The sequence below is a fragment of the Colletotrichum godetiae genome (genome assembly GCF_030913485.1).
Source record: "Colletotrichum godetiae strain CBS 193.32 chromosome Unknown BDP55scaffold_20, whole genome shotgun sequence".
NCBI classification, from domain to species: Eukaryota; Fungi; Ascomycota; class Sordariomycetes; order Glomerellales; family Glomerellaceae; genus Colletotrichum; species Colletotrichum godetiae.
In genome coordinates, this window is record NW_026851268.1 from 252,482 (window position 1) to 273,821 (window position 21,340).

The following is a 21,340-nucleotide window of genomic DNA, read 5'->3' on the forward strand; positions in this document are numbered from 1 at the left end:
TTTCGAGAACACTAGACGGGACGAGAACATCATCATCATCGACGGCCAAGACGTAGGCACGCGACCGGATTGCTTCTTCCTCGGCCTTCAACATTAACATCAGTCATCACCGAGTCTTCCCGCCGCCTACTGCCTCTTCCTTGCGACCGCTGTGACCCTCCCCCCACTGCTCCAACTCACACTTACACTGGTGACCGCGGCCCAAAGGCATAAACAGGGACAGGGACGAACGCCGTCCTCAGCGCCGGCGTTGTGCGGGGAGCCAGCTTGCCAGCTCGCTCGGCACCGTCTTCTTCCACTGTCGCCTCTTCGTTGATCTTTCCCTTGATTCGTGCATGACAAAGGACAATGTCATCTAGCCTGCAGCAGCTCCAAAGCCAACAACTCAGAGCTGTCAGTCTCGAATATTCGCAGCAATACCCGCACGCTCACGCTCACGCCCGCGCCCTCGACTCGCCCGGCGCTCATTCTCATATAACCACTTCCTCAGCATCCCACCAACCCTTCTCCTCAGGAACCCCAAATGACGGTATGCGGTCCACCAGCGCGAACCACAGCGTCGTCGATGCTTCCCACTTTGCCGACGACTTTTCTTTCCCTCCCAACCCGCTGGACGACCAAAACGCAATGATGTTCCTCGGCGAACCAGATCACGCTGCCGATATGTTCCCGACCTCGCATCGCCCCTCCGTCTCCTCCATCGATGGTCGCCAAAACTCAATAACAGTCATGCCTGTCGGCTTTGGGAACGCCATGAACCAGCGACGCCATAGTATCATAACTTCGGAAGATGGCAGCCAGGACAGCGGCCACGCCGAGCACAACCCACTCGAGGATGCCGGTGCCGACGAGTTTGGCCTACCTACGCAAATCGCCGGCAACGGGTCCGACCTAGGCGGGAAATCCAAGGACGACAAGACAGACCAGACGCCCGCTTGGAGCGAGTTGAAGACCAAGGCCGGTAAAGAACGAAAGCGACTTCCTTTAGCGTGCATCGCATGCCGACGTAAAAAGATTCGATGTTCGGGAGAAAAGCCGGCGTGCAAGCATTGCCTTCGATCAAGGATTCCCTGCGTGTACAAGGTGACGACCAGAAAAGCTGCGCCGAGGACCGACTACATGGCCATGTTGGATAAGCGACTGAAGCGCATGGAGGAACGCATCATCAAGATTGTGCCGAAAAACGAACAAGACTCCAATGCGGTTTCGCTGACCCGCGCCGTGGTTAAACCGGCAATTCCGGGAACCCTCCCCGCGGCTAAGGCCAACTCCAAGAAGCGAGTTGCCGACGAAGCATTTGGCCAGGATCTCGACCACTGGGCAAAAGCGCCGGCCAAGACGAGAATTGACACGCCGAATAAGAACTTGTCGTTGCAAGCGCAGGAAGCGGAGGAGAATAAGCTCTTCCTCGAGGGGCTCGATGCACTTCCGTCCAAGGAGATTCAGGAACATTTAGCCGAGGTATTTTTCGAGAACATTTACGGCCAAGCATACCACCTGCTCCACAAGCCCAGCTACATGAGGAAACTCAGGTACGTTTGTTTCTCTTATGAGAGTAATCTACTGAGTAAATGCTTACTTTGAGAATGCAGAGCTGGCACTCTTCCGCCAGTACTCATACTGTCTGTTTGCGCCGTAGCCGCCCGCTTTTCCAGCCACCCGAAACTCAACAACTCTTCACCAAACTTTCTTCGCGGAGAAGAGTGGGCGTCACACGCCCGGGATATCTGCACCAGGCGGTATGAGTGGCCGAACATCACGATACTAACATGTCTACTTATCCTCGGCCTGCACGAATTTGGTACTTGCCATGGCGGTAGGAGCTGGGCTCTCGGAGGCCAAGCAATCCGCATGGCGTTTGCTCTACAACTTCACAAAGATTTAGACCACGACCCCCTGAACCGCAGCGGAGCATCGCAGCTGAGTTTTATTGACCGCGAGATCCGACGCCGGACAATGTGGGCATGTTTCCTCATGGACCGGTTCAACTCCTCCGGTACCGAACGACCAACCTTTGTGAGGGAAGAGACGATTGAAATTCCTCTACCGATCAAAGAAAAATATTTCCAGCTCGACATGCCAGCGCCAACGGAAACCCTCAATGGAAAGGTCCCTCATCCCGTGTCTGCCGAGGATGGCCAAATGGCCGATGCCAAAGAGAACATGGGCGTTGCGGCTCACATGATCAAGACCATCGCTCTCTGGGGCAGGGTCATCAACTATTTGAACCAAGGAGGAAAGGAGCTCGACCCTAATCCCATCTGGAGCCCAGAATCCGAATACACCAAGCTGCTGCAGCAGTCTGAAGATTTGCTCGATAACCTTCCAGAATTCCTCCGCTACTCCCCAGAGAACGTGGCGCTCCACGACACGGAAAAGATGGCCAATCAATTCCTGTTCCTCCACATCGCGATGCAACAAAACGTCCTGTTCCTCAACCGAGTTGCCGTTTCAACGCCAAACAGCCCCGCTGCCCAAGGCGTTCCTCGGGAATTTGTCGCCAAGGCAGGCGACAAGACGTTTGCAGCCGCCAACAGGATTTCCGAGGTTCTCAAAGACGCCGAGTCTCATATGGTGACTGCCCCCTTTGTCGGCTATTGCGCCTTTTCGTCTGGAACGATCCACATACTCGGCATCTTCTCTGGCAATCCTGCCGTTGAGGCAACATCGAAACGAAACCTGGCGACGAATGTCAAGTTCCTTTCAAAGATGAAGAGGTATTGGGGCATGTTCCACTACATGTCGGAGAACCTGCGTGAGCAATACCGGACATACGCCGACGCCGCCAGACAAGGCAACTCGACAAAGGAGACGTCAACGGCTTCCCCCATCTTCCAGTACGGCGACTGGTTCGACCGATACCCCCACGGTGTTTCCCAATCCGATTTTTCCGACCCGGCATCTACGAAGAAGAAGGAGAAGGGCGACGACGCTGTGTTGGAGCAGAAACCGGAATTGCACACCGTGGAGGAATACTTTACGAGTTTGTCGCCACCGCGCAGCACAGAAGGCAATTCGTCCAGGCCCAACCCGCTTAAACGCAAGTCTTTTGTCGGCAAGAAACTCGGTACTCCGGGCATCAGAGCAGATGGAAGCCAGCTGGAACCCCTTTCCACCGAGAACATTGCTGCCACGGCGCAAGAGCAACTTAGCGCCCGCATGCAACAACAAAGAGGCATGCAGCAGGGCTCGCTTGGCGGCCAGACCAGCGGGCCGACCAGCTTCAACCCGCTCACCGTGCCACATTCGCAGGGTTCCAACTACCACGCCCTATCTCCCATCAGTCCCATTGCCGTCAGCCAGTACGGGCACCACCACCCGGGCACTACGTCATTCTTCTCTCCCGACTTGCTCAACATGTCGATGAACCAACAGAACGGCATTTTGCAACCCCTGGACCGGCAGCTCGTGTTTGGCGGGTACTCTATGGAACAGGGCAACATGAGCCACTTTGACGGCATCGACTGGGACGGCATGCCCAGTAGCGCCCACAGCGCACCGGGAGGAGCGCACAGAGAAGGCGCCCGCTCGCGTCCATCGCGCGGCGGTCCCAACGGCATGGGCGGGCCCGGCCACGGACACGGAGACGGCATGGGGTTTGGAGGCCAGGAGGCGTCGACGGCGTGGTTCATGCCCTTTAACATGGAGCCGCCCGAAATTGGGCAGGACATGGGCATGAATATTGACGGGTTCGGCAACATGTTTGGCAGTGGCTTGCATCACGGAGCACGATGAGCTCGGATGAAGTGTGTCGTCGCCAGGAGTGTTTGTGCCCCTGAGCATTGTATTAACTTTGCATTGCACATCTGCCTCGGAGAACTTCTTCTCCATATGATCTTCCTCTCTCCAAGTTAACGACATATATGATGGGAAAAAAGACGGATGGCATGGGATGGCATGGGATGGCATGGAACATGGACGTGGGGAAAAAGGAGACAATCTCGCGTGTTTTTGTAGCTTAGCGATTTCCTGAACATTTCATTCTTGTGAGATACCACCACCAAAATTCTTAATGCAAAATATGAAAGAAATATCTGCAATTATTTTGAATGTCTCTTTTTTTCACTCCCTCACAAAGTGACTTTTTTTTTACAACCGGAAAACCAAAACCTGTACATGGTATCGTTTAGGTCTAAATGAACTACTTTTTTTGGTACCCGAACGAAGCAAACAACAACTGACAAGAAAAGCGTGTCACACTATAAGCTTCTCCTTCTTCTTCTCTCATTTTCTACTCCTCCGCAGCGACGACGCCCTCATCAGCCTTCTTCTTCCCCCTAGACCTCTTCCGCTTCTTCCCACCATCAAGCGCAGCACCACCATCCTCGACATCCTCCTCCTCTCCCTTTTCTCCATCACGCTTCTCCTGCGCAGCGCGCTTCGCACCCCTCTTGCGCCCCTTCTTCTCCTTGACCTCCACATCCTCCAACCCGAACGTCGGTCCCGTCCTCTCAAACTCCTCCCCGAAATGCTCCCGCCGCCACTGCCGAAGTCTCGCCTTCTTGCCCAACCTCTTCTTGTCTTTGCGCTTCTTCTCCTGGTCGCGGAAGGTGGCCAGCTTCTTGAGGCCCGCGAAGCTGTTGAGCGCCGCGTCCGAGGGCGCGAGGAGGATGTCGCGCGCCGTCATGCCAAAGGCTTGCGGGGATGTTTCGCGGTAGCGGAAGGCGGGGGTTTCGTTGGCGGCTGCGGCTTCGGTGGCGGATTTGTGGAGGGAGGCGGAGCCGGGGATGGAGTCTGCGGCGGCGTCGATGTCCATTTTGGCGTCGACGAGGGCTTCGAGTTTGGCGCGTTGGAGTTTGGATGCTTTTTTGGCGGTGAGGCGGTCTTTTTTCAAGTCTTTTTGTGTTTTGCGCTTTTTGGAGGGGCGGGAGTCGGAGTCGTCTGAACCAGAGTCCGCGGCATCGTCGCCTGCTGGTGCTGGTGCTGCGCCGGCCTCATCGTCGGAGAGTGTGATTTGGGGGTTTTCCGTGTCGTCCTTGAAGTCGGGGATGATGTCGTTGATGTCAATGTCGTCGTCCCACGTGGGCTTCTTGGGCTTGCTCTTCTTCTTCTTGCCATCGTCCTCCTCCTCCTCATCGTCCGACTCGGCAGCAACGCCCTCGACCTCGGCGTAGTAATCCTCGCCGAACCGGCGCTTCATCTCGCTCTCCCACCGATCGTCGTCCCACGCATCATTCAGGAAACGCAGCCACTCGTCGTCTTTGAGCTCCTCGCCCCGCAACCCGGCAGCGTGCTTAATCTTCTTGAGCTTCTCCTCCGCCTCCTCGAGCTTAAGCTTGCGCAGCCTGGCCTTCTCTTCCTTGCGCTCCGCCTTCTCGGCCTCCTTCTTCTCCTTCTCGGCGTCGCGCTGCTTGCGGCGCGACGTGGCGGCCTCTTTGCGAACGGAGCGGGCGCTGACAATTTCACGCGAGTACGTCTTGAGCGCGGCGTTGGACTTGTCCGGGTCCTCGAAGCGGAGGTTGTAGGCCGCCTCGAACTTGTCGTAGAGCTCGCCGTCGTCGCCCTCGCCGTCGTCCGAGTCAAAGGCCTTCCAGTTGTGTTCGCCTCCCTCGGTCCAGGCGCGGGCGGCCATGAAGTTGGAGAGGAAGAGCTCCGGGTCGCGGTCGGCGTTCTTGATGTCTTCTTCGGTGATTTGCTTCTTGGTCTTCTTGTTCACCTGCTTTGCGCGGGCCGGGTGCACGCCGTCGACGGCGGGGCCGTCTGCTTCCATCTTGGCGACTTTTTGTCCCGGTTTCCGCTTGACAAAGTCCTCGTCGTCGGCGCCGCCGTCGGCTGCCCTATTGATCTCCGAGATGATGGACTTCTTGAGGGCGTCCTGCTCCTGGTTGTACGTCTGCGGGGGCGCGTCGTCGTCCTCGTCGTCCGAGGCGCCGACGCCGCCGGCCAGGATCTTTTCACGGTGGTAGTCCTTGAGGAACATGGGCTTCTCCTTCTTCGTCTTGGCGGGCGTGACCTCGCCACCCTCCTGGAAGAAGGAAAAGTTGCTGTCGAGGACGCGAGGGTCCTTGTTCTTGATCGCGTTGAGGGTGGCGGAGATCTGGGCGTCCAGGTCCTCCGTCGCGAGGAAGCCGTCTTCATCTTCGGTCTCGTCCGAGGAGGATGAGTCGCCGTCAGAGTCGTCGTCGGCCTGCTTGCCGTTGCCGGGTTTCTTGAACTTTTCCTCAACTGCATATAGCCTTCTGTTAGTATACTGCCATCACTCTTGCTAGCGACAGCAATCAATTGAGTTGGACCTACGTCTGTGCATCTCCTCACGCTTTTTGTTGTGCTCGAAGCGCCTGGCGAACTCCTCGTTGACCTTCAGCGTTGGCGCCGCGATGTCTGCCCCTCCATCTTCGTTGTCCGAGTCGCTGTCGTCCAAAAGGTTGACCCTCTTGGGCGCCTTCTCCTTCTTGGTTTCCGATGCCATTTTGACAAAGTTACTTCCCCTGGTAGGAAGTGTAGGTGCAAAACACTTCGTCAAAAGAAAGAGACAGCGAAGAAAGTGAAGTCTTGCAAGTCGCGGGATGGACGCTCTAGAATTGAAGATCCCAAAGGTGGTCAAGCAACTTTTTTTTTTCTGCCGCTTAGCCCAGCAAGCTGCTGCACGCTGTTTGAAGGCCCCCCTGCACAGGGTGGGAATCTTGGCGGGGCCCGCCCATGGGATACGGAACACCGGCGCATTGATTCTCCGCCGCCCCTCCAAGGGACTCACCTCAGGTCACTGGAGCTGAGGTGCGAGGGAGAGAGCATTGGCCAGCGGCGCCCGGGGGGCGGGTGCGCTCTTCGGGGGGCGCTTCGTCATTGTTGCGCCTCACCACACTCTTCGTTTCAGTGGCCGAGCTGCTGTCCTACCTACCGCTACGAAAACCGTCCTACCACCCACACACCCATCGCGAAGGCAGCAACTTACAACTTTCGTGCGTCCCTGATTCCATCCGAACCGAAACTTCACATCATTTCACCCACCGGCTCAAATCGCAACAAATCCCTTGGAACAGCTGTCTTTATCGACCTGACTTACCGAACAAGATGGACGGATCCGGCGGTGCCCCGAAGCCGAGCAGCAGCGTCAAGCTGGTCCTGCTCGGTGAAGCTGCCGTAGGAAAGGTGCGGCCACCATCCGAACCCAGCATCAGAGCTTTCTTGCTAAATAGCATCGCAGTCATCGCTTGTATTGCGCTTCGTCAACAACGACTTCCAGGAGAATAAGGAGCCCACCATCGGAGGTACGAAACGCTGCCCGCTGCCATCCGCAGACAGAGACCAGTCCGTTTGAGAGCGAAAAAGAGCTAACCTGTCCACTCCTCGCCCCCTTGCAGCCGCCTTCTTAACACAAAAGTGCAACCTACCGACCCGGACGATCAAGTTCGAGATCTGGGATACCGCCGGCCAGGAGCGGTTCGCCTCGCTGGCGCCCATGTACTATCGCAACGCCCAGGCCGCCCTCGTCGTCTACGACCTCACGAAGCCCACGTCACTCGTCAAGGCCAAGCACTGGGTGGCGGAACTCCAACGACAGGCCTCGCCAGGCATCGTCATCGCCCTCGTCGGCAACAAGCTCGATCTGACAAACGACGCCGAGACCGGATCCGCCGGCGATAACGAGGAGGCCGACGGAGAGGACTCTGGCGACGCTAGGAAGGTTTCGACAGAGGAGGCCAAGACGTACGCCGAGGAGGAGAGCCTGCTCTTCTTCGAGACCAGTGCCAAGACGGGCCACAATGTCACCGAGGTCTTCACGGCCATCGCCAACGCCATTCCCGAGACGTCGTTGAAGAGCGCGCGGGGTCCGGGCGCATCGCACGCCGTGAGCCGCGGCGCAGAGGACCAGCAACGGGTCAACCTCACGGGCTCGAGGGATGCGGCGGCGAAGGAGGGTTGTGCCTGTTAAAGTTGTAGAATGGGGAAACTGCGTGCTTGTGTAACATCTCGAGAAAGGATGATTATTGGTTTTGCAAAGGAGGGATTCCTTTTTTATTTTTGGCCGTTTTTCCAACCTCCCCCTTCATCATTTTGGAGTCGATCAGTTTTTATGCGCTGCATTTCTGCTATAGGGTTTCATTTATGGGAGCGTCCATCCGGCAGTAAATGGAGAGTTCGTCATGAGTCGAAATTCAGACACAGTCGCTTTGCACCACTTTACATGCCGACTCCCCCGTCATGGTCGTGGTGTAAAATGGTCCTACTTGTGCTGGCAAAGTTCGCGAAGAAGACATTGGGAAGGATTGCGGGTCAGTTTGAAGCTGATGCTTCGTAGTGCATTATGTAGACGGAATCTCATCATTCAAGAATACTTATGGCATCGTTTGTTCTGTTTGGATTCACCAATGCGGTGGTAATCTTGACTTGCGATTTACATCACCCCATGCATGCTGCCAAAAAAGTGAAGTATGCGGAGGTATGGCCAGTGGGCGAGTAATGCACCACTTCGCTGGTGGCTGGATCAAGTAGGTACCTTACGGACCAACGTAAAGGTACGGAGAACCTAGGCAAGGTGCTGTAAAACACTGTAAAACCAGCAGGCCGGGGAAGGTGAATCAGCGCAGCTGGTTGGTCAGTCACCGCCCACGCGTCCCACTCTTTTTCTGGCCCTTCCCGCGCCTCGTCCACCTCAAACTGCTCCGTCACTTCAGAATCTTTTTCACGACCACCTGCTTCTTTGCGCAAACAAGCTCAACAACAAGCAACCGTCCGTCATGACAGCGTCTCGCGCGACACGCTGAAACAGTCCTCATTTCTCTTTCTTCATACTAATACCAGGTCGACGGCGACGCGGCCATTTTTTGTTGTTGTACTTTCCCACACCCCTCCTTCGCCCATGTATCTCTCTTCTTGATATTCCTTTTCCTCCATTACGACGACAGCATGGCTGTTCACCTCACCCCGGCCCAGGTCGAGCTCATCAAGCAAGTCTTTCGCGCCCGTTTCTTGATGCCGATCCATCTCAATCGCATTGCTAACCAGGCATCTCTAGCTCACTTGCGCCCGACGACATTCCGATTAAGCTGCGATGCGCCAGCTGTAGCAAACCCGCCGTCAAAGCATTCCGTCTTCCCTGCTGCGAGCAAGCCATCTGCGAGACTTGTCAGTCACCCGAATCCCATTTTCGCTCCCGCATGCAGCTTCTGACCGATCCTTCCAGGCCAAAGTTCCCTGCCCTCATCCTGCCCCGTTTGCGAGCATTCACCCGTATCCGCCGACGACTGCACGCCGCTAAAGTCACTCCGAACGACGATCAAGGTTTTTATTCGAACCCAGGAGAAGAAGCGTGACGAAGCACGATCAAAACAGGCAAAGGACTCTGCGCCTCCTACTCCAATTGATGCGAAGCCGAATGCGCAGATCGCTGGCCTCGATGAGACTCCTGCCGCCGACACACCTCCGCAACCCGCCGTGGTCTCCGACGAACGCGAAGAGAGCGCCGTTGCCCAGCCCGAGCCAATCCTAGAAACCAACACGACTGACGATGCGGATGCTGACGCCACTACGGCACAAGACCAAAACGTTGGTGTTCCGAAGACGACCCTGTCAGTGTGACGTTTTGCTAACACAATCGATTAGGATGCGCCCAACCACGACGAAGAGCCAATCCTCTCTAAGGGAGAGGATGACGATGACGAGACGGTCATCATCACTGGCGATGAGACCGCGGCCGATGGCAGCAAATTAGTGAGGCCGCAGGAGGAGGACGTTACGGACGACAACGACGGCACAGAGGGCGACGACGCGAATGCGAACGGCAGCGCCAACTTCAACGGAATGAACGGAGGCAACTTTCAGAATATGAACTTTACTGGGAATGGTGACTTCAACCAAATGCAGATGATGATGGCCATGCAGAACGGCATGGGCTCCAACTCGTTTGGCAACTTTCCAATGATGGGTAAGCTCTCCCTCCATGTTCGCCCGTCAACGGCCGAAACTAACCTTGCCAGGTATGCCAGGAATGGGTATGGACCCAATGGCGATGCAGAACATGTACATGAACGGCGGCTATGGTCCTCAAGGCATGGGCATGGGAGGCTTCAACGGTGGTTTCGGCTCAGGCTCCAATAACTGGAACGGGCAACAGTCATGGAATTTCGGCCAAGATAATTTCAATTCTGCTAATGCTGCTGGCATGGGATCTGGTGACTATGGCAACTATAACTCAGGATTCCAGTCAGGGTACAATCAAGGTAATTATGGTCACCAATTCAATGATTACCGCCGCAACAATTACGGCAACCGTGGACGAGGAAGGGGACGCGGCTTTTACAACGGTGGCTACGGTCGAGGCGGATACCAACAGTATGGCGGCTATGGTGACCAAGGCCACGCGCAACAACAGTATGGAAACAACATGCAGGGCCAGGGATCCGAGGATGGAACCCGTGCGGCAGGCAATGTTGACGAATTTGGCCGCGAGCGCCCAAATGGCCAAGATGCGACTTCTAATGCAGGAGGTGGCGACAACCCAGATGGCGGTGACGGGTCCAGACCTGCGGACGAAGGCGAGGACGAGCAAGGCCAAGCGGATCAGGAGAACGCTATGAATACAGACATGGCACAGGCATCCGGTGACTACTCTGCGTACAACGGGAACGGCATGTCGGGAGGATATGGTCCTCCAGGATTCGCGCCTGCAGCCCCTGATGTTCCTATAAATGCTCCGACAGGTCCCAAGGCTATGCGTCAGGGTCTGCCGAATACAAGTTTGCACACCTTGCGAGCGCGAGGATACGTTGTCCCTGATGAGAGAGGCCGACAATCGTCGGTGGACGCACTCGCAATTCAGAGTCCCGTCGTGGACCAACAGCAGCAACAGCAGCAGCAGCGATCCAGAAGCAACTCGTCGACGCGCATCAAGGATAAGGACAGGAGCCGTCGCCGAGATGCGAGCCGTGATCGTGAGAGAGAACCTGACGTCAGGTCAGAGAGAGACCATGGCGTAAGAGAACGAGACTATTCACGCTCACCCTCACGCAGCAGAGACCAGAGCCGCGAGCGCAAGAGCGAGCGCGGCGGCGGTGACCGAGATCGGGAACGCGATCGCGGCGATCGCCACCGGCGCCGGCGCAGACGCTCGGAATCGAGATCCGTCGTTGACGATCGAGACGATGAGTATCGTCGCAGGAAGCATAAGAGCAGAAAGCACACCTCATACAATGACGAAGACGACGTCAAGTCCCGGTCCAGAGACGACGGTCAGCACGAAGAGAGGTCCAGGGAGGCGTCGCCTAGTGACTCGAAACGATCTAGCCATAGGAGCCGCAGAGACCGCGACGAGAAGCGTCGCGATCGAGAGAAGGACAGCAAGCACCGGGACGACGATTATGACGACTACCACAGAAAGTCTAGCCACCGCTCGCACAAAGAGAGGGACCGAGACCGTGACCGGGGAGATCGGGACAGAGATAGGGATCGGGATCGGGAACGTGATCGCAACTATGACCGTGATCGTGACCGCAAGGACCGCGACCGCGAAAAGGATCGGAAGCGCGACAAGCATAGGGACCGGGAACACCGTCACCGCAGCAGCCGGAAGCAGTCGGCAGAGCCGCCTACCCCCGTCGACAGGGACTTTAACCCGCCCACCGGCCCTCGTAGCGGCGGTGGTTCCGGTCTCGAGATCAAGGGCGTTGGCTCCAAATCTGGCAGGTCGTCCGACAGACAGGACGGAGGACGCCGAGACTCACAGGCCTCCGTCACCAGCAAATCCGCGCCCAGTGTCCCTACGAAAGACGCTCATGCCCTAGAGCGCGAGGCACGGGATCGCGAGCGTCTGCTGAAGGAGACGCAGCGCATGGCCGGTCTGGCGGGGCTGGCGGGCGCGAAACGCAGCAGGGACGAGAGTAGTGGCGGCGGAGGCGGTGATGACGGCAAGCGGAGCCGGCGGAAGGGGCGCCGTAGCGAAGCTATTAGCATCGACGAGGAGGAGGAGCGGATGCGTCGCATGGAGGCGGAGCGCGAGGGCAGCCGTTGGGGCTAGAAGCCTGGCGGCCCGCCTCATTCCGGTGCTGGTGTTTCGGGTACTGCCGGTTCGCGTGCGACGGAGGGGACGATTGGCAGGCTTGGTCGTCACAATGTTCGACCTACCAGGTCTCAGAGGGCGGACAATCGAGCCGATCACTACTGAGCATGGGAGGGGGAAGATATTTCCCACCCAGAGGTCGGAGGGAGAGTCCGATACCGCTCTCATGTCCCGGGAAGCCATCATCCCAGATCCAATGGTTATTACCATGTGCCAGCGTTTGCTTCGTTTAGCATGATATCATAACAGCGGGCCCCCTCTTGACGATGGTCCTTTCCGCAGCAAGGAAAGACTCGCTCTAAAAGGAAAGGGGGGAGGTGGAAGAAAAAAAAGTAATAGCGGCTCATGGGACCTCAAAAGGTACTAGGTAGACTTATCACGCTTCAGTAGCCGGCATTGGGCTGTTTAAGAGTCTCAACACAACTCTTTGACATGATTAATTTTCTTTTCTTCAGTGTGACTAGGGTGAAGTGCTCGTCAATATGTTGTAGGGTAACTTGAAGTTAATTGAAGCTACTTGATGAGAAACCACTGGAAAAGCACACTCCGCCCAGCAGAACCCCTTTCCCCCGCGACAGTTATGCACCTCTACTTGTATTCCCACGACTCTTTCCAAAGAGTGTCACCGATAGGATGTATACTCTGTAAGCACTTGTGGTCGATATTTTATGACCACTCCCTTGTAAGCTCAGGCTCTCTGAAGCGATAAGGCCGCCGAGGTTTCTCGAGCGCCCCCAAGGCCTCCCCTTGGCAATCTCTATTGAACTCGGAATTGATCAGGCGAAACTGTACTGTCATCGCCTTTCGAGGGTCGTCAATCGAGTAGAGAGTCTGTATCTGTCGTTTTATGGCAAACCAAAGGTCTCCGTCGGATACGCCTGCAAACTCAGGGGTATTGCGAGCCTCTGCCCAATCCGGCAGGGGGTTGGGTCCTGCTGCTTGAATTTCCTCCCATGCCTTTTCGACCAACAGCTCTCCGTCTTCTGCAAGCCAGTCGCGAGTGGTCGCAATTGTGAGTGATCCGAACCCATGTCTGTAGTCGGCGGGTATCGACAGTGCCGCGAGCGCTGCGCGAAGCTCGGCTCTGTGCCTCACTGGCGTGCGAAGGTCGCCGTATGGACCCAACCTCTCTAGGCGTTCAGCAACGGCTCCAAGGGGGTAGGGCTTGAAGAGGTATGCCCAGCTGCCTGTTCTTGTCTCTGGACGACAGAGGCCCTGGATGTAAATGAGAAAGTCCGTGGGGTCGTGGACGTTTATGTACCGCGTGGCAAGTCGCCCAATAGCCGACTGCTATGGCGTCTCTGGGTATTGTAACTGCGGATACTCGATTCTCGGACAATCCATTAATGGGCTAATTCGCAGATTTGCACTGCGTTCGCGATCCGCAGAGGAGCCATCAGAGAGTTCCGGACAGCTGTCCATGCTCCAGTCTGAGGAATCGTCGTCCATGGGGTGATCAAGCTCTCCTTCAATATCACTCATCGCATCGTCTTCTTGGTAAGACAAATAGGGGTCTCCGAGTTTTGGACGTCGGCCCGAGTAGAAGACGTAGATAGGTCGTGCTGCGCGTACGAGATCGGCATCGCTTGGCCCTTCCCTCGGCGGCCGGGGCTGGGGCCTCAGAGATCTTAGATACTCCGCTGCGTAGGCGTCGCGGGGCTGTGGGCAGTCCTGGCATTCAATTTCACGATGCTCTAAGCATCGAATGATGAATCGGGTTCTCTCGTATGGACGTCTCATCGCGTACACTTCCTAGTTCTCGACTGGGGTCCATGGGGTATCCAAGGCTCGCGTGGAAGGGGAAAAGCCGGGTGGTGGGAGTGTCATGATGTATGCTTGCGATGGATTCGAATAACGTATTTGCAGAGTAGACCAACAGATTCTAATGGATTAAACTCTATGGGGTACGACGAGAGGAAAAGCAGTGGATGGGAAAAATGTTGGGAGAGGAAAAGAGGTGGCATTTCTATTACCGAACTTGCCGCTAGATTGCCCAATCGGCCTGTCCCCCTCTATTGCAAAGTCCATGGGCATCACCTTCCTCAAATCAGGCTGAGAGGTAGTCATTGAGTTGTGAACCTTCCCAAATATGGGCACATCACGTTTTGCACAACTGGTGCGGCAGGGACGGGAGGTGAAGAACCTAGTAAGTTGAGCATGGAAAGTCCTATGCCAGCTCACCTAGCATTCTTTCCAATCTTCAGATCTTTAAGCTATCCTATCGTACATGAAGGCTCGTCACACATCTAGCATCTAGCTTGAGTCTATGGATATTCAGATATGACTGTTGCGGGGGCGAGCTTGCCCTTACTTCCAAGCACAACATGACGGTGCGGTGAACTCTCACCAAGGGATAGTCCCATCCCTATTCGAAAACGTCCCCGACACAGCACTCCCCTTCTCCAGCGTAGCCAGCTCCACAATCCTCTTCGCCCCCAGCTCAACCGAAGCAGCGCCATAGTTAGCCAGCAGATCCTTCCCCATAAACGCCGTCATCTTCGTCTCAATCAATCCCGGGCACACAGCATTAGCAACGCCCCCGTCACCCTTTAACACTCTAGCATAGCTGATGGCCAACATATTGACCGCAGCCTTGCTGGCATCATACGCCTTGACCGCAACGTCGTAGAAGCCGGCGCTCCCGTCCAGGGCAGCGGCCATGGACCCCTTAGTAGAGCTGACGAAGACGATCCGCGGGAACTGCGCCTTGCGGAGGAGCGGGAGGAGCGCGTCAGTCAAGACGGCGGTGCCGACGACGTTGGTGGAAAAAGTGGACGTCCACTGCTCACGCACGGAGAGGTGGTCGTTCATGTCGAAGTGAGCGCCGGCGTTGTTGACTAGGACGTCGAGTTTTCCAAACGTCTCGGAGATGTAAGCCGCCGCTGCGAGGATGTCCTTGTCGGCGGTCAGGTCGAGCTGGATGGCGGACGCGGACAGGCCGCGAGATGTGAGCGAGTCGGCCACATCTTGGCCTGCTTTGAGGCTGCGAGAGCCGATGATGACGTAGTAACCATGAGCAGAAGCTAGGACTTCGGCAGCAGCGCGGCCGATGCCGCCGTTGGCGCCAGTGATGAGTGCGACTGTCGGGGAGTTCATGATGCCGGGTTGTTTGGTGATGGCGGGATGCGAGGGTAGTGACGAGAAGTATGCGTGATACTCATTCGAGTCCGCCGCCTTATATGAGTCGTTCTCTACATGCTTAAAAGTATCGTGATGCTTGGTTATGAGCTAAAATGAATCATAATGATGTCTCTGCAGAGACAAAGTAAGTAGAATTGCAGGTAAGCGTTTCGCCAGCCTCCAAAGTGATAAGATCGGAGCTAGATGCGAGGTCTTCGCACAATTGACTTGCGGAGAAGAAGTCCAGACCTCACAGAATCGTCCGATACGCGAGCATTTCAAAGCCTGTCCTATCTTACAATGCTCTACCCGCTTGGCATCGTGGACTAGGAAAGAGTTGAAAACGCTCCTCTGTGCATGGAAACCGAAACCGAGATCCGCTTTATATAAGTTCGGTCTTGAAGTCTCTCCGGATGACTCTTCGCCGCTTGCACCAAGACCAGGGGTACCGGAATCTTAAAACTATCCGTCCGGGCTCGACCCGCTTTTGCGGCCTCTCAGGGGTGAAGATGCCGGCTCTGTCAATCGGCGCTGAGCATAAGTCTCAAGCAGTGTGCAAGAAACACCACACTCAAGATGGAATCGAGCGTGGTCGAAATCAGTCTAGGACATCTCATCGAGGAGGATGACCGGATCTATTTCAAGCCATGAATATCATAGTCCGCATTGCGCCTAGGCTTGGCTGCCAGGACAAACAATCGACAATGATGGCCTTTGAAGTGAGAGTGTTGGGATCGTGTGAGATATACGTGAGGTACAAGCCCATATTTGCTCGACTAGACGCTTGAAAATGAGGATAGGCTCTCAATCCCGTCAAGTCCACACTGTGGTCAAGAATGGGCTCAATAGACCACACCAAGCTGTCCAAGCATCGCCCTCTCCATTGCCTTCACAACGTCTCATAACCGATTGAAAGAGTGAGAAAACAAAAAGTCGCACTTGCCACCATAGTTGGCGGTGGGTATCTATCTAACATACTTGCTCATAAACCGCTTGTGGAAGTCGGAGCGCAGGAGATCCTATATGCAAGTCAGCAAAACCATCATCACACCAGTTGCACTCACCCTTCAAACAAGTGCTTAGACCAAGGAGGAAGGAAATACTCACGTTGACAAACTCCTTGCCCTTACCCTTCTCCTCCGTTCCCCTCGCCTGGTTCTTGAAAACGACATCGTCGTCCCACCGCCTCTTCATATTGAAATCGGGTTTATTCAACAGCGGGTTCCCCAGCGCAATGTCTCTCTCTCGCGCCTCCTCCTCAACCTTGGCCCTCTCCCTCTCCTCTTTCTCCCTCTTCTCCGCCCTCTCGCGTCGAATCTTCTCCATCTCACGCTGCAGCTCCGCTTCCTCATCATCGCTGTCCTCATCACTATCATCATCGTCGTCTTCTTCTTCGTCTCCTTCCTCATCTGAAGATGCGTCCACATCCCGCGACTCTTCCAATATCCTCCTCCGTTTCGCTTCGAAGCCCTCTTCCGTGTCTGCTTGCGACCCAGCCTCGAGGGCACGCTTCACGCCGCCGCCCGAGGGCGCGTCCATGTCGGTGTCGGCATCGTCGTCTGCGGATGGGGGAAGCGCGCCGCCGTTCTTCTTGGCAAAATGGGCGGCCTCGGCGGCCAGGAGCTCGGCTCTGAGGTCGTGGGATTCTTCGTCCGCGTTGCCGCCCTGGCCTGCTTGGCGGAACTTGAGTTGGGTATGCGCTGGGAGGAGGCGTTGGTGGTAGGCCGGACCGCGGAGGGCTTCTTTGCCTCGGGCCTAATTAATTTGTTAGTAATTATTTCTCGTCGCGGAGATTGAAATGGGGACAAACCGGGTCGAAGGTCGGACGATGGGCGGTAGTCATGTTGGCAGTTTGCGACGGGTCGTGAGAATTGAAGATTGGTGGATGTTGAAGGAGGCTGAAAGTACTTCGTAGATTGACAATTGACGTTTGGGTTGTGCCCCAGCAAATGCAATGCGACGCGCGCAGCTCGCTGAGCGGGTCCAGCTGCAGGGGAGGCAACACTTCAAGGCTCCGACCGCCCGGCAGAATTTTTGCAAGCGCCCCACCAATGCGATTGACCTCACTGAACACTTGCAGGTCACTATTGAATCCCATGAGTTTCTCAGTCTTGAAATTGCCCTCACATTTTACCAATTTCAACCGCCAAAATGCCCAGAGAAGCCGAGCCGTCAGCGAATGAGAAGGCTTTCGTCACACAAGCTCTCAAGGAGAACTTGAGACTTGACGGCCGGGAATTCGACCAATATCGAAAAGTCCAGCTCACATTTGGCGATGAATATGGAGTGGCCAACGTCGAACTTGGCAAGACGAGGTTAGTAACTCACGTCATTCTCACTCACCAGATTAATCTTTCTAATCCGCATCACAGAGTCCTCGTCAAAGTCTCGGCAGAAGTGACGGTCCCCTACTCAGACCGCCCCTTCGAGGGCGTCTTCCAAATCACCACCGAACTCAGCCCCATGGCCTCTCCAGCCTTCGAGGTCAACCGCCCAACCGAAGCCGAGGTCCTCCTCTCCCGCCTCCTCGAGAAGACGGTCCGCCGCTCAGGCGCCCTCGACACGGAATCCCTCTGCCTCATCGCCGGTAAAAAGGTCTGGTCCGTCCGCGCCGACGTCCACGTCCTCTCCCACGACGGCAACCTCACCGACGCAGCCTGCCTCGCCGTCGTCGCCGCCCTGCGCCACTTCCGCAAGCCCGACACTTCCAACGAGGGCGAGGCCTTGACAATCTTCACACCCGCCGAGCGCGAGCCCGTGCCCCTGAGCTGGCTGCACAGCCCCTTTTGCGTAACGTTTAGCTTCTACGGCGACGAGGGGGAGATTACCCTTGTCGATGCCAACTGGCTCGAGGAGCAGCTGCGGACGAGCAGCGTGACGGTCAGCTTGAACAAGCACGGCGAGATTAGCCAGATTTCCAAGCTCGGGGGCACGCCCGTCGAGGCGGTGACGCTGCTGCACTGCGGCAACGTGGCGTTGCAAAAGGCCAAGGAGTTTTCGACGATAGTGGACGAGAGGTTGGCGGATGATGTGAAGCGGAGGGACAAGGGCGGTCTTATATCAGAGCTTTTGTCTGCGGAGAATGACAGAGTGGTGGACGCATAGAACAACGTCAAGCAGAGGAAGATGAAGCAAAAAATTGTAAAATGATACCCAGCCAAACACGCTCTCAAAACCCCCCATGCTCTGCAAGAAGAAGCGAGTGACCAATGTGGCTCCACCCGTTTTGTCCCTCGACTTTGAGCCTTCAACTCCAACTACGCCAGTCTAAAAAAAAATTAAAGATAAAAAGGAAATTCCCGTATACTATCATGTCTCGTAAATGACGACAAGCCAGCCTCAACTACCGCATCACCGGCGGCCTAGACTCCTTATTCCACTTCACCCGCGACCTCACCCACTCCACCGCTTCCTTGACTCCCGTCCCCGTCAGCGCACTAACAGGCAACACCCTCGAGTCGCGGATACTGCTCGCCTTCTCGCCCTCAAAGACCTTCTTCACGAGCCCCTCTTTGATCCTCACGACCTCGACGCAGTCCTCGCGGTCCTGCTTGTTGGCCAGCACCAGGACGGGCACGCCCTCCGTCTCGGAGTGCTGCAGCACATCCTCGAGCACGAGCCGGCACTCGTCGAGCCGGCCGGAGCCATTGTCGTGCTCGAGATTGCCGTCGCCGATATCGGTCGAGTCGATAATAAAAACGATGGCGTGCGCCGAGGCGTAGTAGCTCTGCCATAGGCGGCGCAGCGAGTGCTGGCCGCCGACGTCCCAGATCTTGAGGTACATGTCCGGCAGGGATATCGTCGAGACGTTTTGGCCGACCGTCGGCACGGTTTTGAGTTTGGGGTCTGGGCGCGACTCGAGGAAGAAGTGCTTGATTTGCTCGTGGAAGGTTGTCTTGCCGGCATTGTCAAGGCCGAGGAGGATGACGGAGTACTCTGCAATGGGGGGAAAAGAAGATTAGCTGTGGGTTGTGGACGATGGGCTCTGTTTCATCATGCGCGAACCTTCTTTGCTGGTGGCTAGGAGGTACAAGCCCTTGGCTAGGTGATACATGGCAGGCAAACGGCCGACTGGCGAGCGGCACTTGGTTTGCGACGACTTGGACGAGCGAGGGTTTGGAGGATCGTGTTGGCGCCGGGACGGGTGGAGGGTTTCGATGGCGGCGCAATTGGCGGGATGTGGATGGAGGAAGTGGATGGAGCTACGTGCGAGCTGGAGCTCAAACTGGCGTTGGAGCTTGTGCTGCTGTAGCGCTGACACGCTGTCCGCTGCGTGGATGGTGGGGACGCATACAGGGGTTTTAGGGGACTTAGTGTCGGCGGCTCCTCAGCCCTACGTGCCCGGGCAGGCATGGATGGCTCCGGTTGCCTCTTGTCACTTTTTGAGGCGTGAAATCCGTTGAGGACCTTGATGTCACACGATACTTATTTAGACATCCCTCAAGTGAGATTTGGAGTCTTTCCGGTGGAGGCAATCCTCCTTCTCTTCCTTTTTCTGCATCGACGTTTGTCATACTTATTGTGAAGCCAATTACTCAGTCAATTGTAGAGCACTAGTGCTGCTGCGCTCACGCTTAGGCATCTCGGCTTGAAATTCGGGAAAGACGCAAACATGCGGGCGAGTCTATTCATTCACATCTATCATGACGTCTAACCATGTTCGCGAGCCTTAAACCCTGGACAGCCCTCCATCACCCTTTCTCACATCTTTGGCACGGCAGTCGCATAACCCTCAACAACAGCAGTCATCAAACGGTTCGCAATAGCCGCCGGAGGAGGCAAACGAAGCCCTCCCTCCTTATACCCCTCCGGCGCAGGCTCACCAAGTCCACTAACACCAAACTTGAGCGCGTCCCGCACCGTCTCGAGCGGGAACCACTGCGCGTCCTCCAGCTCGGGGTCGTTGCCGAGATCAATCGTCTCGCCGTCGGGCAGCGCCTGCGCAATGGCGCCAATCATCAAGCTCGCCGGGTACGGCCACGGCTGGCTCGAGTGGATCACCACCCGGCCCACGCGCACGCCGGCCTCCTCAAGGACCTCGCGCCGGACAGACTCCTCAATGGACTCGCCCGGCTCGATGAAGCCCGCGAGCGTGCTGTACCAGTTTGGAGGGTACCTCTTGTTCCGGCCCAGGAGTACCTTTGTGCCGTCCGAGGAGATGACGGCGGCAATCATGGTCGGGTCCGTACGCGGGAAGCTGATGTTGGAAACGCCCTTGCGGGTGGCGCACTCGGCTCGCTCGCGGGGCGTTTCTGAACCGGCGAGGTCGGTGGTCGGGCAGAGGCGCTTGTAGCCCGTGTTGCCTGACAGGGACGGCTGTCCGCACCCGGCGCAGAACTTGTTGCGCGTGTTCCAGTCTGCGATGGAACGGGCCTGGGCGTAGATACCAGCTGGCATTTCTTCATTAATGTCTGACATACAAAACAGGGTTGTTCATGTGAGAGTAAGTCCTTACCATGATCCGGCTCGAGCGTCATCGGCCTCATTCCCTCGAGGAACTTGTACCCCTTGCTCGACTGAGCCTCGATAAGCTGGTTAGCGGCATCGGCGTACGAGCCCTTGGGCGTCACATCAACGGCGAACCACGGCCGTCCCTTGAGTCCCTTGTACTCAAATGGCACCTTTGCGCTCTCCTCGAGCCCTAAAAAGATGACGAGCGGCTTCGTGACCGTCGAGTCAAAGTTCTTAATCAGGTCCTCCTCGGACGGCCCGAACGGGTCCTCGGTGGTGAGGGGCTTGACGTCATCATACGAGACGAACTGCACTCTTGTCGGGGCGCTGGTGAGGGGGCTGAGGTCCTTGAGGAGCATGAACTTGGTGTCCTTTGACTGGAAGGCGGCGCGGATAAAGGTGTGGTCGGTACGGAGCCAGCCGACGCGGTTGAGGACGCTGCCGGCGAAGTAGTTGACGGTCTCCCGCCCGAACTTGCGAGACAACATGGAGTCCGGGTCGTCGACTGGTGCGGGGAGGTTCCAAGCTTGAGAACCCATGCCGAGGTTCTGTAGTGGTTTTTGGCGGCGCGGGCGGTGAAGCTATCGCGGGGTCCTTTGGATTTACGTGGGGGTCCGCCAATGTAGGATATGTATGACGTAGATATATACCCCGTACCAAAGTTAAAAAGAAGTGAGGATATCCGTGAGTCTCTACAATAGGTCGATGTTACGCAAACAAAAAAAGACATGCGGCGTCTAGAAGTGTGAGATATCTCAAAGACGTGCGGCAGGG

The 21,340-nt window shown here is 56.3% G+C and overlaps 10 protein-coding genes across 10 annotated transcripts; 4 read left to right on the forward strand and 6 right to left on the reverse strand.

Annotated features, from left to right (window-relative positions):
- Window positions 1-663: 663 nt before the first annotated feature.
- Window positions 664-3,735, forward strand: BDP55DRAFT_551965 (fungal-specific transcription factor; the record flags this gene model as incomplete). The annotated part of the gene is made up of 2 exons (XM_060569159.1): window positions 664-1,532; window positions 1,593-3,735. 2 exons carry the CDS (start codon window positions 664-666, stop codon window positions 3,733-3,735), a joined length of 3,012 nt encoding a protein of 1,003 aa, XP_060429687.1.
- A 282-nt stretch (window positions 3,736-4,017) lies between these two features.
- Window positions 4,018-6,554, reverse strand: BDP55DRAFT_663448 (KRI1-like family-domain-containing protein). Its single transcript, XM_060574885.1, has 2 exons — window positions 6,238-6,554; window positions 4,018-6,165 (listed from the first exon to the last, which is right to left on the reverse strand). Exons 1-2 carry the CDS (start codon window positions 6,407-6,409, stop codon window positions 4,232-4,234), a joined length of 2,106 nt encoding a protein of 701 aa, XP_060429688.1. The 5' UTR covers window positions 6,410-6,554; the 3' UTR covers window positions 4,018-4,231.
- Window positions 6,550-8,283, forward strand: BDP55DRAFT_663450 (ras family protein). The gene is made up of 3 exons (XM_060574886.1): window positions 6,550-7,089; window positions 7,145-7,208; window positions 7,302-8,283. The coding sequence occupies exons 1-3, from the start codon at window positions 7,012-7,014 to the stop codon at window positions 7,871-7,873; spliced, it is 714 nt and encodes a 237-aa protein (XP_060429689.1). The 5' UTR covers window positions 6,550-7,011; the 3' UTR covers window positions 7,874-8,283.
- Window positions 8,284-8,613: 330 nt separating this feature from the next.
- On the forward strand, window positions 8,614-11,953 carry BDP55DRAFT_704078 (uncharacterized protein; the record flags this gene model as incomplete). Its single annotated transcript, XM_060577989.1, has 7 exons — window positions 8,614-8,888; window positions 8,957-9,066; window positions 9,125-9,486; window positions 9,544-9,865; window positions 9,918-9,980; window positions 10,005-10,112; window positions 10,137-11,953. The coding sequence occupies exons 1-7, from the start codon at window positions 8,848-8,850 to the stop codon at window positions 11,951-11,953; spliced, it is 2,823 nt and encodes a 940-aa protein (XP_060429690.1). The 5' UTR covers window positions 8,614-8,847.
- A 708-nt stretch (window positions 11,954-12,661) lies between these two features.
- On the reverse strand, window positions 12,662-13,879 carry BDP55DRAFT_743919 (uncharacterized protein; the record flags this gene model as incomplete). The annotated part of the gene is made up of 2 exons (XM_060580498.1): window positions 13,366-13,879; window positions 12,662-13,194 (listed from the first exon to the last, which is right to left on the reverse strand). The coding sequence occupies exons 1-2, from the start codon at window positions 13,733-13,735 to the stop codon at window positions 12,662-12,664; spliced, it is 903 nt and encodes a 300-aa protein (XP_060429691.1). The 5' UTR covers window positions 13,736-13,879.
- Window positions 13,880-14,338: 459 nt separating this feature from the next.
- Window positions 14,339-15,091, reverse strand: BDP55DRAFT_551838 (short-chain dehydrogenase; the record flags this gene model as incomplete). Its single annotated transcript, XM_060569147.1, has 1 exon — window positions 14,339-15,091. One exon carries the CDS (start codon window positions 15,089-15,091, stop codon window positions 14,339-14,341), a length of 753 nt encoding a protein of 250 aa, XP_060429692.1.
- Window positions 15,092-16,080: 989 nt separating this feature from the next.
- BDP55DRAFT_693813 (Pre-mRNA-splicing factor Cwf15/Cwc15) lies at window positions 16,081-16,958 on the reverse strand (the record flags this gene model as incomplete). The annotated part of the gene is made up of 3 exons (XM_060577272.1): window positions 16,081-16,134; window positions 16,223-16,870; window positions 16,926-16,958. 3 exons carry the CDS (start codon window positions 16,956-16,958, stop codon window positions 16,081-16,083), a joined length of 735 nt encoding a protein of 244 aa, XP_060429693.1.
- Window positions 16,959-17,266: 308 nt separating this feature from the next.
- BDP55DRAFT_552091 (exoribonuclease) lies at window positions 17,267-18,220 on the forward strand (the record flags this gene model as incomplete). Its single annotated transcript, XM_060569173.1, has 2 exons — window positions 17,267-17,430; window positions 17,488-18,220. The coding sequence occupies 2 exons, from the start codon at window positions 17,267-17,269 to the stop codon at window positions 18,218-18,220; spliced, it is 897 nt and encodes a 298-aa protein (XP_060429694.1).
- A 238-nt stretch (window positions 18,221-18,458) lies between these two features.
- On the reverse strand, window positions 18,459-19,169 carry BDP55DRAFT_551926 (ADP-ribosylation factor family protein; the record flags this gene model as incomplete). The annotated part of the gene is made up of 2 exons (XM_060569157.1): window positions 18,459-19,051; window positions 19,121-19,169. The coding sequence occupies 2 exons, from the start codon at window positions 19,167-19,169 to the stop codon at window positions 18,459-18,461; spliced, it is 642 nt and encodes a 213-aa protein (XP_060429695.1).
- A 647-nt stretch (window positions 19,170-19,816) lies between these two features.
- BDP55DRAFT_552105 (NUDIX domain-containing protein) lies at window positions 19,817-21,105 on the reverse strand (the record flags this gene model as incomplete). The annotated part of the gene is made up of 2 exons (XM_060569174.1): window positions 19,817-20,505; window positions 20,571-21,105. The coding sequence occupies 2 exons, from the start codon at window positions 21,103-21,105 to the stop codon at window positions 19,817-19,819; spliced, it is 1,224 nt and encodes a 407-aa protein (XP_060429696.1).
- Between the last annotated feature and the right edge of the window lie 235 nt (window positions 21,106-21,340).